This window comes from Lampris incognitus, chromosome 1 (genome assembly GCF_029633865.1).
Source record: "Lampris incognitus isolate fLamInc1 chromosome 1, fLamInc1.hap2, whole genome shotgun sequence".
Lineage (NCBI taxonomy): Eukaryota > Metazoa > Chordata > Actinopteri > Lampriformes > Lampridae > Lampris > Lampris incognitus.
Window position 1 is genome coordinate 78,754,859 of NC_079211.1, and position 16,279 is coordinate 78,771,137.

Sequence of the window (16,279 nt, forward strand, 5' to 3'; positions counted from 1 at the left end):
AGAGTCCTGCCATGCTCTTCTTTCACCGTTGGCTCCACTCCCACTTTGACCTCCTCAAACCAAGTGTGGTGGCTGTGATGGATCAGGCACAGGCAGACCAGCAGGGTCGCAGGGTTCCATTCGCCACAGAAAAAGGCTTTGCAGTTGGAGACTCTGTGCTGGTCCGTGATTATAGGCAGGGGGAGGAGAAGTGGATGTCAGATGTGGTGGTGTCTCAGCAGGAGCCAGTGTCTTATATGGTTGAGGTGGGCTCTGCACTACACTGGAAATGCCACACAGACTAGATCATGTGAGCCTGTGACCAGGAAATGCTCACGCCCAGAAAGCCACCACAGCTTGTCTTATTGGGTCAAACAGCTGCTGTCCCCATGAAAGACCCAGTGACTATTCCTGCAGTGGCTGGGCAAGATTCCCCCCATAAATGTCATCCAGTCACCCAAACAGAGGCAGCCAACCCAAGACCAACAGAACTATCAGTTGAGGCTGATGCTCCTCCAGGGACTGGTAGGAGGTACCCTTCATGGGTCATCAAACCCCCTGACCGCCTTACCTTTCAATGGGCCTTTGGTGAGAGGCATTCACCCCACCAGTTTAGGTCGTAAGTCTTGTTTCTGTAGCAGGGCATAATGATCCCAAGACAGACTTGAGGTGGGGGCAGTGTCGTGGAAAAGATTTATATAATTATAACCTATTGTTAAATTTTCTCTCACATTAGTCTACCCCCAGCCTCAGTCAGGTAGTGTGACATGTGCATCCCCTGTTCCGTAATGGAAGGTGGCAGTTGTATGCTTTGGGGGCGAACTTGTGATATCTATTAGAAGGTATCCAGTGTTGTTCTGTTGGAACACCTCATGTGTCATTACCCATCAGCCGTGTTTCGCGGGGACTGCAATCTGAACTAGTGGGGAGGAGATGTGCTGTATTGAGCTGGCTGTTTGTTCTGGACAATGTCCCCCAGGCGACAGTGGCATTTTCCATTCCACCATTAGCTTGAGCCCACTTTGGGGTTGTTTTCACGTGTGTGATTCCATGTTGAGCGCAATAGTTTCTGAACTCATCTGATTTGAACTGTGGCCCATTTTCAGACTGTCAGTCACTTTTTCAGTTGTTGTGGAGGTAAGCACAATATACTCGTAATATCCGCTGTAGTCGTCTACCACAATTGAGTGTTTTGAAGGTAAAGGTCTGAGTAGGTCTACGGCTATATCTTGCCATGGTCCATCTGGCAATGGTGTCTGCCTTAATGGTTCTGGTGTGTCCGGACGTGATGTAATTTGACACCCATGACGTGCTCTACAGTGTCTTTCTATGGCCCTATCCATGCCTGGCCACCATACTTTGTTTCTCAGACATTGCTTGGTTACTACAATCCCTACATGTCCCTCATGTGCTAGTATGAGTGCTCTCAGCCGTAACACATTTGGTAGCACTATACATGTGCGTCGTAGGATAATATAGCCAATTACACACAGTTCATTAGTTACATGTGCATATGACATACATTTTTCAAAATGTCCAGTGTCTATAGCTTTTCTCACCTCAATCAGCTCTGGATCAGTCTGTGATGCTTCCTCCACCTCCCTTGTAGTCAGAGCTTTGGGGGTGGCATTCACAGCAACAAGTCACACATAGTCGTCTGAGCCATATGCATGCTGTTCTGTCATAGCCGTCTTCCCCAACAGACGTGACCATGAGTCAGCTATGTTCGCTTTTCCCAGCACATGGACAACTTTGAAGCCATAAGGCTGTAAACGCAAGACCCATCTTTCTGTGCGGGCACAGGGTTTGGATCGTGAGCTGTATATTGACTCCGCAGGCTTGTGATCAGTGACCAGATCGAACTGTCTGCTATACACGTATGGGTGAAGTCTTTCACAGGCCCACACCAGAGCTAGAGCCTCCCTCTCCGTTTGAGAATCTCCTTTCACAATTGTTCTATCTTCTGCTCCCATAGCAAATAGGAACCATCTCCCCCTGCTGGCGTTGTGTGAGCACGGCGCCTAGTCCCACTGGGCTTGCATCTGCAATCATCTGTGTTGGAGCATCTTTATGAAAGTTTGCTAGAGTTCCAGCTTTCACCAGTCCATCTTTGAGTGCATTGAAAGCTCTTCTTTGCTCTGGATCAAAGGTACATTTAGCGTCTTTTCTGCTTAGGCGTCTTAATGTTCTGCCAGAGTTGCAAATTGTGGAATGAATCTGCTCTGTAGCAAACAAGACCTAAAAAGCGTCTCACTTCTGAGGCCTTTTCTGGCTCTCTGGCTCCCACTGTTGTTCTAACTCCCTCTTCCGTAGGTCCAATGCCTTTGTTTGTCAGAAAAATTCCCATGAAGATCAAGCGATCCATATTGAATTCATATTTTGCGGGATTCAAGGTAAGTCGACAATCCTGCAGACATTGCATGCCAGCGTGTAGCCGTTGGTCATGTGTCTTTTGGTCTGGTGCATGAACGATGACGTCGTCTGAAATGTTTTCAACTCCCTCTATTCCAGCTAGTGCAGGAGGCTATTTCGTCTTGATATTGGTCGCTGGCTGAAGACACTCCGAAGATCAACCGTTTGTTTCTACAGACTCCGTTGCGGGCGGCAAATGTTTTGATCTGGCGTGATGATGGTGTCAGCTCCAGTTGGAGGTGACCCCACCTAAGGTCCAGTTTGCTGAACACCATGGACCCGTTCATGCCTTGCAGGATTACATCTAGAGTAGGTATGGGGTGTCGTTCCCTGGCGTTGGCACGGTTTGCTTGACGCATATCAAGACAACGTCTAATTTCGGAGTTGCCTTTTGGCACGATTACTCCTTCATTAACCCATGGAGTAGGTCCATTCCCTGTTTCAATGATGTCCATGTCTAACAGTTCTTTTATTTTTTTCTCTACAGGTCTCCTCAGATTAAACGGGATCCGCCTTGTGGGCTGCGCTACCGGCTGAATCTCAGGATCGATGTAAAGACGGATTTGCTTGGTTTGTATGTAGTTTTCCCGCACCCTGGAACACATCTGGGTACTGTGCCTGTAACGGCTGTTTCAGATCTACAAATGCACCGATATTTGTGCCAATACTAAATACTCGCAGCTTTACTGCTGTATCCTTCCCCAATAGTGGCTCACCATCTCCTTTGATGACAATGAACTCGGCATATTCAGGGGAATCTCCGATCTTTGTTTCACATTTGAAAGCTCCCGTTGTTGCTAACGGCTGGCTGCATGCATAAGCATAACATTTTGTCTCTGCCTCTAGGACATAGGAATGGCATTTTTTTGTGTTCTGACTTCAGTTTCCCCCGGGTTTTCTCATCGGTTATACCGCAGGTTGCACCAGAGTCTACGAGCATCTTTAAGGTTACCCCACCCAGGCAAACATCCAGTCTTTTTTGCACTGAGTCATCACTCACCACAGAAGCATAATCTGATTGCTTGATTCAACTCCTTTGGATAATCTGATTGCTCTTCCACATTGCTGACTATTTGTTTCCCGATATTCGTGGTCCTACATACTTTAGAGAAATGACCATACCATTACATTTATCGCACTTCTCACCTCTAGCTGGGCATTTTGGATCTTTGCCGAAGTGATCTGCATTTCCACATCTGTAACAAGGTTTTTCTGACTTACTTCTCTGTGGGTGTTGCAGTCTGTTGAATGGTGTCTTGTTGTGTTTTTGCCCTATGTGATTCACGCTTTCATTCCCTCTCTTTGCAATCTCTTCCCCCCATGACGCTGACATCTGACGCTGACCACTGCTTTTCCCCCACATACAGAGACGCATTCATGTGACGACACAAGCCGACTCCGCCCCCTCCCGAAGACAGCGCTGCCAATCACTGCTGCTTCATCGAGTCCGGCCATAGTCGTATCTGACGAGACCGGGGAGCGAACCCCAGTCCCCAGTGGGCAACTGCGTCGACCCAAAGCCGGTGCTTAGACCGCTACACCGCCACGGACCCCTCTACTATGCCTTTTCAAACACTACGGCGTCGGTTGTTGTTGACACATCCTCTCCTGCCAAGGGTGGTGCTCTACACCAGCTAGCTGGGGAGAGCACCTTGCTGCTGCACCTCTCACTGCTGGAGGTTACGAGACGGAGCAGCCAGTCACACTGGTAGGTGGTGAGTCAGTAGCTGGGTCAGTAACTGAGTCAGTAGGTAAGTCAGTAGGCCAGTCAGTAGCTGGGTCAGTAGGTCAGTCAGTAGCTGAGTCAGTAGGTCAGTCAGTAGCTGAGTCAGTAGGCCAGTCAGTAGGTGACTCAGTAGCTGAGTCAGTAGGTCAGTCAGTAGGCCAGTCAGTAGCTGAGTCAGTAGGTCAGTCAGTAGGTCAGTCAGTAGCTGAGTCAGTAGGTCAGTCAGTAGGTCAGACAGTTGGCCAAACAGCAGTACAGACCCAACTGACAAGTGTGCTGCCCATTACAGAGAGGATCTACGACACCGATAACCACCGCAACATCACACTGCAGCCAGACCGGAAACTAACCATACCATATAGAACACACACACGCACACACACACACACACACACACACACACACACACACACACACACACACACACACACACACACACACACACACACACACACACACACACACACACACACACACACAGGGAGACAGACGGGTAGACAGATGAACAAACGGAAAGACAGATGAACAGACGGGTAGACAGATGAACAGACAGGTAGACAGGTAGACAGACGGGTAGACAGACAGGTAGACGGTTGTTACCACTCCATCCTGGGTGGGGTTTGGGTTTCTCCCACCTTCCTGGGACGTCAGCAAATGGAATTCCTTTAAAAACGTCGACAGAATGAAAAAACCCCATCCTGATGTTCTCCCCCTCCACCAGCCCCCCTTCAGTCTGCACCACCCCCAGCTACAGAGAGACGGAGAGACAGAGGGGGGGGAGAGAGAGGGCAGGGAGAGATCGCTGTTGTCGTGTTGTAAACACCAAACAGTTCTTAGATGGCCATTGTTGCTATATTACATTCACTATATTTACCATCATCATTCCATCATTCTATCATTCCATCATTCCATCATTCCATCATTCTATCATTCCATCATTCCATCATCCCATCATTCCATCATTCTATCATTCTATCATTCTATCATTCCATCATTCTATCATTCTATCATTCCATCATTCTATCATTCCATCATTCCATCATTCCATCATTCTATCATTCCATCATTCCATCATTCTATCATATCATCATTCTATCATTCCATCATTCTATCATTTCAACACTCCATAACTCCACCATTCTATCATTCCATCATTCTATCATTCCATCATTCCATCATTTTATTATTCTATCATTCCATAATTCCATCATTCCATCATTCTATTATCCCATCAATCCATCATTCCGTCATTCCATCATTCCATAATTCCATCATTCTATCATTCCGTCGTTCCATAATTCCATTATTCTATCATTCCGTCGTTCCATTATTCCATCATTCTGTCATTCTATCATTCTGTCATTCCACTATTCTATCATTCTGTCATTCCATCATTCCATCATTCTATCATTTCAACATTCCATAATTCCATCATTCTATTATCCCATCAATCCATCATTCTATCATTCCATAATTCCATCATTCTATCATTCCATAATTCCATCATTCTATCATTCCATCATTCCATAATTCCATCATTATATCATTCTGTCGTTCCATAATTCCATCATTCTATCATTCTACCATTCCATCATTCTATTATCCCATCAATCCATCATTCTATCATTCCATCATTCTACTACCCCATCAAATCATCATTCTATCATTCCATCATTCGATTATCCCATCAAATCATCATTCTATCATTCCATCGTTCTATTATCCTATCAATCCATCATTATATATTATCTCATCAATCCATCATTCCATCATTCTATTATCCCATCAATCCATCATTCCATCATTCCATAATTCCATCATTCTATCATTCCGTCATTCCATAATTCCATCATTCCATCATTCTATTATCCCATCAATCCATCATTCTATCATCCCATAATTCCATCATTCTATCATTCCATAATTCCATCATTCTATCATTCCATCATTCCATAATTCCATCATTCTATCATTCTGTCGTTCCATAATTCCATCATTCTATCATTCTATCATTCCATCATTCTATTATCCCATCAAATCATCATTCTATCATTCCATCATTCTATTATCCCATCAAATCATCATTCTATCATTCCATCGTTCTATTATCCTATCAATCTATCATTATATATTATCTCATCAATCCATCATTCCATCATTCTATTATCCCATCAATCCATCATTCCATCATTCCATAATTCCATCATTCTATCATTCCGTCGTTCCATAATTCCATCATTCTGTCATTCTATCATTCTGTCATTCCACTATTCTATCATTCTGTCATTCCATCATTCTATCATTTCAACATTCCATAATTCCATCATTTTATTATCCCATCAATCCATCATTCTATCATTCCATAATTCCATCATTCTATCATTCCATAATTCCATCATTCTATCATTCCATCATTCCATAATTCCATCATTCTATCATTCTGTCGTTCCATAATTCCATCATTCTATCATTCTACCATTCCATCATTCTATTATCCCATCAATCCATCATTCTATCATTCCATCATTCGATTATCCCATCAAATCATCATTCTATCATTCCATCGTTCTATTATCCTATCAATCCATCATTATATATTATCTCATTAATCCATCATTCCATCATTCTATTATCACATCAATCCATCATTCCATCATTTCATAATTCCATCATTCTATCATTCCGTCATTCCATAATTCCATCATTCTAATATCCCATCAATCCATCATTCCATCATTCCATAATTCCATCATTCTATCATTCCATAATTCCATCATTCTATCATTCCATCATTCCATAATTCCATCATTCTATCATTCTGTCGTTCCATAATTCCATCATTCTATCATTCTATCATTCCATCATTCTATTATCCCATCAAATCATCATTCTATCATTCCATCATTCTATTATCCCATCAAATCATCATTCTATCATTCCATCGTTCTATTATCCTATCAATCTATCATTATATATTATCTCATCAATCCATCATTCCATCATTCTATTATCCCATCAATCCATCATTCCATCATTCCATAATTCCATCATTCTATCATTCCGTCGTTCCATAATTCCATCATTCTGTCATTCTATCATTCTGTCATTCCACTATTCTCTCATTCTGTCATTCCATCATTCCATCATTCTATCATTTCAACATTCCATAATTCCATCATTCTATTATCCCATCAATCCATCATTCTATCATTCCATAATTCCATCATTCTATCATTCCATAATTCCATCATTCTATCATTCCATCATTCCATAATTCCATCATTCTATCGTTCTTTCGTTCCATAATTCCATCATTCTATCATTCTATCATTCCATCATTCTATTATCCCATCAAATCATCATTCTATCATTCCATCATTCTATTATCCCATCAAATCATCATTCTATCATTCCATCGTTCTATTATCCTATCAATCTATCATTATATATTATCTCATCAATCCATCATTCCATCATTCTATTATCACATCAATCCATCATTCCATCATTCCATAATTCCATCATTCTATGATTCCGTCATTCCATAATTCCATCATTCCATCATTCTATTATCCCATCAATCCACCATTCCATCATTCCATAATTCCATCATTCTATCATTCCGTCGTTCCATAATTCCATCATTCTGTCATTCTATCATTCTGTCATTCCACTATTCTATCATTCTGTCATTCCATCATTCCATCATTCTATCATTTCAACATTCCATAATTCCATCATTTTATTATCCCATCAATCCATCATTCTATCATTCCATAATTCCATCATTCTATCATTCCATAATTCCATCATTCTATCATTCCATCATTCCATAATTCCATCATTCTATCATTCTGTCGTTCCATAATTCCATCATTCTATCATTCTACCATTCCATCATTCTATTATCCCATCAATCCATCATTCTATCATTCCATCATTCTATTACCCCATCAAATCATCATTCTATCATTCCATCATTCGATTATCCCATCAAATCATCATTCTATCATTCCATCGTTCTATTATCCTATCAATCCATCATTATATATTATCTCATCAATCCATCATTCCATCATTCTATTATCACATCAATCCATCATTCCATCATTCCATAATTCCATCATTCTATCATTCCGTCATTCCATAATTCCATCATTCTAATATCCCATCAATCCATCATTCCATCATTCCATAATTCCATCATTCTATCATTCCGTCGTTCCATAATTCCATCATTCTATCATTCTATCATTCTGTCATTCCACTATTCTATCATTCTGTCATTCCATCATTCTATTATCCCATCAAATCATCATTCTATCATTCCATCATTCTATTATCCCATCAAATCATCATTCTATCATTCCATCGTTCTATTATCCTATCAATCCATCATTATATATTATCTCCTCAATCCATCATTCCATCATTCTATTATCCCATCATTCTGTCATTCTATCATTCCATCATTCTATTATCCCATCAATCCATCGTTCCATCATTCCATCATTCTAAAATCATCTGGTTGTCAGTTTAATAAGTGTGTATAAATGTGTGTAAGTTTGTACAAGTGTGTGTACGTGTGTAAGTGTGTATGAGAGTGTGTAAGTGTGTGTAAGTGTGTATGAGACGACTTCCGGTTATGGCGAGGGACTAGGGGGTCGCACATCTCAAGCTCTGCAGCTACCGTGTAAATTAATCCTACAATACCAATCCGAATCTTGTCTAAAGTCACGCAATACGTTTTTAAGAGTACCCAGAACTAAAATGTCAGGGAAAAACCCGAAAGAAAAGGCAAAGAGAGAAAAAGAGAAGGAGAAAAGGAAATCGCGACACGAGGAGGAGGCTGAGAAGGCTAGCGATGCCATGCAGGTTGAAAATATGGCTAACGAAGGAGACGATCACGAGGAAGATGACGAAATGTTAGACACAGATAAGAATAGCAACCTAGATATCATGAAAGCCATACAGTCTTTGAAAAGTGGACTTTACAAGAAAATTGATGGAGTGCACGCGACAATTGCGGATGTAAAGAAACAAATACAGGAATGCACCGGCCGCATGGAACAGGCCGAGCAACGGATTTCTGACGTGGAGGACGACGTTAAGAAGCTAACACCCCGATTTAGCACGCTGGAAAACACCGTCAAAAGCCTTACTGACAAAGTGGAGGACTTGGAATGCAGGAGTCGGCGAAATAACGTAAGGTTGGTGGGCCTACCGGAGAAAGAAGAGGGCCAGGATGCACCTGCATTTCTGGAGAAGTGGTTGCCGGAGGCTCTGAACATGGATACGCGGGAGGGCTTGGTAGTGGAGCGGGCTCATAGAATCGGCGCTCCGGTAGACTCTCGCACGGGTCGTCCAAGGACATTGATCATGAGGTTCATGAACTTTAAGGACAGGGAGCGAGTACTAAAGGCAGCCAAAACCAAGGGACAGGTCCTTTACAAGAACACGCCGGTCCGTTTTCACATCGACCTCTCTGCTGGGGTGCACAAGATGCAGCGCGACTACGACCAGGTCCGGAAGAAGCTGAGAGACCGGGGGATCCACAAGCACAGAATCATCTTTCCAGCCCGGCTCCTGGTAACACACGACGAGAGACCCCACACCTTTCAAACCCCAGCAGAAGTGGAGCGGTTTATTCAATCCCTCGGATAAGGACTGATGCAGTAGGCTATTAAGCTCGCTTTATTTTATTTTATTTCCATTTACACGAAAGATGTAGCTACCTGGACAGGACGGAGTCTGGTTTATAGCTAGACTATTCAGCTTTTGTGGAAGGCACTTAACCCTGAATGAGAGACAATGTCCAAGCACCAGCTGAAATGACATGGGCACATCCAAGTAGGCCTAGGCCTAAGGGACAGAGAGAGTCATCATCGGTTTATGCGCCTGTCGGAGGAAGGAAGGCCCAATGCATCGCGGACTCTTGTGACCAGGCTACAGACTTTTCCCTCTCCTCGTCTTCCAGTCTGCATGCACGGGTTCCAGGTTTGTGTATGTGTTCGGGTGGTTAATATTATATATGCCTACATGTTGTTGGCGTTGAACAGTTCATTAATGATGTTATGTGTGATTAGTATTTAGAAAAAGTAAGATAGCGAGCTAGAGTGAGAAGAAAAGAAAAGTTAGAGAAACTCGTTTTAGCGGTAGTTAAACGTGGGATGGGAGGGGATGTCCAGAGTTCATGGACTTTAGGTTCGTATGGGGTTGAGGGTGGGTTTTTGTGGTTTCATTTTATTATTTATTCTTTCATCAGTGGGTGTGGTTTGTCAAAGTACTTCTTCACTACGGTTCCTAATATAACATACCGGAATCAATGTCAGAGAGTTGCAAGGTAAAATTTACTTCGTGGAATTGTAGGGGTTTGATCAAACTCACAAAAGTGAAGCAGGTAATGAGCAGGATAAAATCCTTGAAATCAAAAATCGTTTTTTTACAAGAAACACACATGGTGGATGAGGACGTTCCCAAAATAGCAAGACGATGGCAGGGTCAAGTGTTGTCTGCTCCTTACACCACTCATGCTAGAGGGGTTATGATACTAATTCATAAATCGGTTCCATTACGGGTGCAGCATGTAGTTAAGGACCCTGCAGGGAGGTATATTATAGTCCAGGGTAGGTTATTATCTGAAACCTTAACTTTGATAAATGTTTACGGCCCCAATGAAGATGACTCTAAATTCTATAATAGTCTGTTTTTGACTGCTTCAAATCATCCTGGGAAATACATAATAGCTGGCGACTTTAACTGTACGTTAGATCCTTCAAAAGACAGGTCAGCTGGTTTAGATGATACCCACAGTAAGTCCAGAAAGACGATACACCATTTTATGAAGGAATTAAATTTGTTTGATGTTTGGAGGCATGGTAAACCGAACGCAGTAGAGTATTCCTGCTATTCCCGTACTCATAGAACTCACTCACGCATAGACTACTTTTTGGTTTCAGCGCTACTTGTCTCCAAAATAGATGAATGTCATTATAGTAGTATAGTTCTGTCTGACCACGCTGCAGTATCCTTGACCTATGAAGATAATAACTTAGTGTGCGACCCCCCGAGATGGCGTTTTCAACCCGGGTGGCTTGCGGATCCTACATTCATAGATTTCTTAGATAAGCAGATTGACCTGTATTTTGAATGTAACAAGTCCCAGACTTCTGCTAGCACAAGGTGGGAGGCTTTCAAAGCCTTTATCAGGGGCCAAATCATCTCCTTCACTAGTTCCAAGAAAAAGGCTACACGACTTGAAATGAAGACATTAGATGAGGAAATTAAAAAACTGGAAACAGAAATATATAATAATAGAAATATACCTACAGATGTTCATACAAGACTGCTACTGCTTAGAGCACAGTACAATGAACTGGCAGCTAATAAAGCGGCTGCTGATTTAATGAGACTCAAACAGTCCTACTATGATCAGGGGGAAAAGCCCGGAAAACTTCTAGCATGGCGCATTAAACAACAACAAACAGAAAGGTCTATTAATTGTATTGAAGTCCCAAGTGGTAGAACTATAGTGGACCCGACAGAGATTAATGAAGCCTTTAGAGACTTCTACAGGAAATTATACAGCTCTGAGTGCTCTCCTAATCTGGACACGCAAACACAATTCCTAGACAATCTTAATATTCCTAAAATTTCGGAAGAGGAAAGTAGAGTATTAGATCAAGATGTAACTGCATTGGAAATTGCAGAAGCAATTGGGTGTATGCAGGCTGGAAAATCAGCGGGTCCAGATGGCATCCCTATAGACATTTATAAAAAATTTCAAACCAAATTAATACCACCCCTCTTGGAGATGTTTCAGGAATCCTTTGAGAATGGTCTTCTCCCTACATCTATGAGGGGCGCCCTAATCACTTTACTCCCAAAACCGGGGAAACCAAATACAAAATGTGAAAATATGCGTCCAATTAGTCTCCTAAATTCTGATACAAAAATACTCTGTAAAATTCTTGCAAGAAGATTGGAGGATCTTCTACCTAGAGTAGTGGGGGACGACCAGAACGGATTCATTCAAGGGAGAAAGGGTTTTCATAACGTTAGACGAGTGCTCAATATTTTATACAGTCAGAGGGAGGCGCCTGACACGGCCTTACTTTCACTTGATGCAGAGAAGGCCTTCGACCGTGTTGAATGGCCTTATCTGTTTGAAGTGTTAACACGATTTGGCCTTGGGGATACATTTATCAAATGGGTAAGATTGCTTTGTACAGGGCTTACTGCAGAAGTTTTGACGAATAGTAAGGTTTCTAAACCTTCTAACATTTGTAGAAGTTGCCCTCAAGGGAGCCCTTTATCGCCTTTACTTTTTATCCTAGCGATAGAACCATTTGCTATAGCGGTGAGAACACACAGCGATATTTATGGAATTCGAGAGGGACATCTGGAGCACAGGGTAGCACTCTTCGCCGATGATGTGATATTAATGCTTAAAAATCTGCATAAATCTATCCCAGCGCTCCTAAGCCTTATTGAATCATTTGGGAAAATATCTGGTTATAAAGTTAATTACTCCAAATCATCTATAATGTTACTGAATGAAACAGAGAGGAAGAATGGTCTTGTTTATGCTTCTACCTTCAACCCAACAGACACATTTACATATCTGGGAATAAAAATTGTCCCTGAGGTGAATAAGATTGCTCAGTCAAATTATGAGCCCATCCTGGACGCTAGTATTGCTTCGATAGAGCGTTGGACATCCTTACCTATTTCAATGATCGGCAGGATTAATATCCTAAAGATGAATATACTTCCCAAATTTCTTTATTTGTTCCAGAATATCCCCCTACCCCCTCCTTCATCTTTGTTCACGAAAATCAAGAAACTGTTTACCAACTTTATTTGGCAAAATAAACGTCCTAGATTACGTCTATCTTTACTTTATCTACCATATGATCGAGGAGGCCTGAAATGTCCAAATATCCAATGGTATTACTGGGCAGCACAATTAAGGTCGATTATGTTTTACTTCTCATCTGGAAGTCCCCCAGCTTGGATTGATCTGGAAGCCTGCTCTGTTAAACCAGGCTTACCATTGCACCTGTATTTGTATTCAGCAGACCGTAAATATCTGAAGAAAAATACAGACAACCCTATAATATTGAATATGATTGATGTTTGGTTCGATGCTTGTAAGTATTTGAATATAAATATGTCCCGGTCACGCTTCAGTCCTATTTGGGGTAATGCCAATTTCAAACCAGGGCAAAATGATAGGGGATTTAAATTATGGGCTGAAAAGGGGTTAAGGAAAGTGCAAGACATGTACAGGGAGGAGGATGAAGTATTCATGTCCTTTGAGGAAATATCTACCAAGTATGACATTCCAAGGAATCATTTTTTCAAATATCTTCAGCTAAGGAGTTTTATATCATCCTGTCAAAGCCATTCATTAGACATTCCTACCATTTCTATATTAGAAGTTGCAGTCACAAAACACTGTTATGATAAAGGTTTAATTTCAACTATGTATGACTTATTTGTATCTGGATCTGATGAATCATCAGAGACAAAACTGAGATTATGGGAGGGAGATATAGAGGAGGAAATATCTTTAGAAGAATGGAGTGAGGCATGTAAAGAGGCCCAGAGACAGACAGTTAGCAGCAACCTAAAGCTTCTACAGTATAAATGGCTGATGCGTACATATATAACTCCTGTTAAATTGCACAAGTTTAATGACAATATTCCTGATACCTGTATTAAGTGTAGTGAGGCAAGGGGGACGCTGTTTCACTGTATATGGGAATGTGTGGAAGTGAAAACCTTCTGGCAAGATGTTGTTGATATGATTGATCAAATTTTGTCAAAGAAATTACCATTGAGTCCACAGCTTTTTATTCTTGGTTTATATCCTACCACTCCACATTTACATAGCAATGAGTTCAGATTTATAGATATGTGTATATTACAAGCAAAACGTGTAATTGCTCTTAATTGGAAAAGTGTTGATGGACCAAGAATTGGTATGTGGGTTAAAGAAATGGCTTCAAACATGTCAATGGAAAAGATAATGTATATTGTTAGACGTAAACAAAGTGTTTTTGATAAAATCTGGGGATTGTTTCTGTACTTCCTAAGACGTAATACTAATGTTGGTAACTTGCTTAATCAAGAACAAGCTCTGGGGGAGTAGAACAACTCTATCTGACTGTTTATATGCGTAAAAGCAACTGGAAAAAAACCACACCCTCTAATCAGTCTGTGAAAGAAATTATTGTTATTATTATTTTATTTTATTATTTTTATTAATTGAATTTTTATCTTTATTATCTTCTTTAACCCTGCTTTGAATTGTATTACTTGTTATAGGGACAGGGTTATGGGGGGGGGTGAAAATGTTTGCTGCACTGTGCTATTACTTGTTTTGATGTAATTTGCAAACAAAATTCAATAAATATATTGCTTAAAAAAAGCAGTAGTAGCTAGCAAGTGTTAGAAGTGAATACAATTCATAAATGGTAATGGGAAGACTTGTTCATTCAGAAAGAAATTGTTCCCTGGCGGAAGTAAGAAGATGATAGCAAGAGGTCAGGGACAATGCAGGATAGGCAAGATGAATAAAGAAAAAACTGAAAAATGATGTACCAGTGTAAGAGGGTGGACATAGAAACGTCCCAACTAGCAGGAGGACGGAAAATTTATAGAACAGAAAAAATGCCGGATACATTAAAACAAGATTTTAAACCCAAAAAAAAAAGTGTGTATGAGACTATGTAAGTGTGTGTAAGTGTTAATGAGAGTGCGTAAGTGTGTATGAGAGTGTGTAAGTGTATATAAGTGTGCATGAGAGTGTGTAAGTGTGTATGAGTGTGTAAGTGTATATAAGTGTGTATGAGAGTGCGTAAGTGTGTATGAGAGTGTGTAAGTGTGTATGAGAGTGTGTAAGTGTGTGTAAGTGTGTATGAGAGTGCGTAAGTGTGTATGAGAGTGTGTAAGTGTGTATGAGAGTGCGTAAGTGTGTATGAGAGTGCGTAAGTGTGTATGAGAGTGTGTAAGTGTGTATGAGAGTGTGTAAGTGTGTGTAAGTGTGTATGAGAGTGTGTAAGTGTGTATGAGAGTGTGTAAGTGTGTATGAGAGTGCGTAAGTGTGTATGAGTGTGTAAGTGTGTATGAGAGTGTGTGCGTGTAAGTGTGTATGAGAGTGCGTAAGTGTGTATGAGAGTGTGTAAGTGTATATAAGTGTGTATGAGAGTGTGTAAGTGTATGAGAGTGTGTAAGTGTGTGTAAGTGTGTATAAGTGTGTGTAAGTGTGTAAGTGTGTGTAAAGTGTGTATCAGTGTGTATCAGTGTGTGTAAATGTGTATAAGTGTGTGTATCAGTGTGTGTAAGTGAAGTGAGTGGAGGTGTCTGACCGTGGCTGAAGAGGTGGACCGGGCCCTCAGCAGCAGCGTGGTGGCGGTAGTGATGATGATGGTGATGAGCTTCATCTTCTCCTCCTGGTCTGTGCTGAAGCTCCTCCAGCAGTATTTATACGGCACGGGCGGTGAGGCAGGCTGCGCCTGCGGCGCCTGGGGACAACCTGGAAAACCTGGAAAAGCTGCGCGTGGAGTTTACAGCCAGGAAGCTGGACCGAACTCCAACAACACGGCGCAGCACGGCGAGGACTACTTCCCGCGCTGCAGTGAAGTGTTCCAGGATTCTAAGACTTGTTATAACCATGATTATAAGGCTTGTGATAAGTCTTATAGTCGTGTACTTCCCACACTGCAGTACAGTGTTCCAGGATTATAAGACTTGTTATAACCATGATTATAAGACTTGTTATAACCATGATTATAAGGCTTGTGATAAGTCTTATAGTCATGTACTTCCTGCACTGCAGTACAGTGTTCCAGGATTATAAGACTTGTTATAACCATGATTATAAGACTTGTGATAAGTCTTATAGTCATGTACTTCCTACACTGCCGTACAGACCGACTCATGAAGAATTAACTTGTTGTTTTAACATTGTACTGCTCACAGTACGACGCGTGTACATGAAGTCTAGCAGGTGTTCCAGGATTATAAGACTCGATATAACCATGATTATAAGACTTGTTACAACCATGATTATAAGACTTGCTATAACCAGGATTATAAGACTTGTGATAAGTCGTATAGTCATGTACTTCCTACACTGCAGTAAAGTGTTCCAGG

The 16,279-nt window shown here is 41.4% G+C and overlaps 1 protein-coding gene across 1 annotated transcript in view; it reads right to left on the reverse strand.

Annotated features, from left to right (window-relative positions):
- LOC130116854 (bile salt-activated lipase-like) overlaps positions 1–15,566 on the reverse strand; it is a 75,217-nt gene extending 59,651 nt beyond the window's left edge. The window contains exons 1-2 of the mRNA XM_056284935.1: positions 15,493–15,566; positions 4,718–4,865 (exon numbers count right to left, since the gene is read on the reverse strand). Of these exons, the coding sequence (XP_056140910.1) occupies positions 4,718–4,814 (97 nt within the window). The 5' untranslated portion in view covers positions 4,815–4,865; positions 15,493–15,566. The remainder of the gene's footprint in view (positions 1–4,717; positions 4,866–15,492) is intronic.
- Positions 15,567–16,279: the final 713 nt, after the last annotated feature.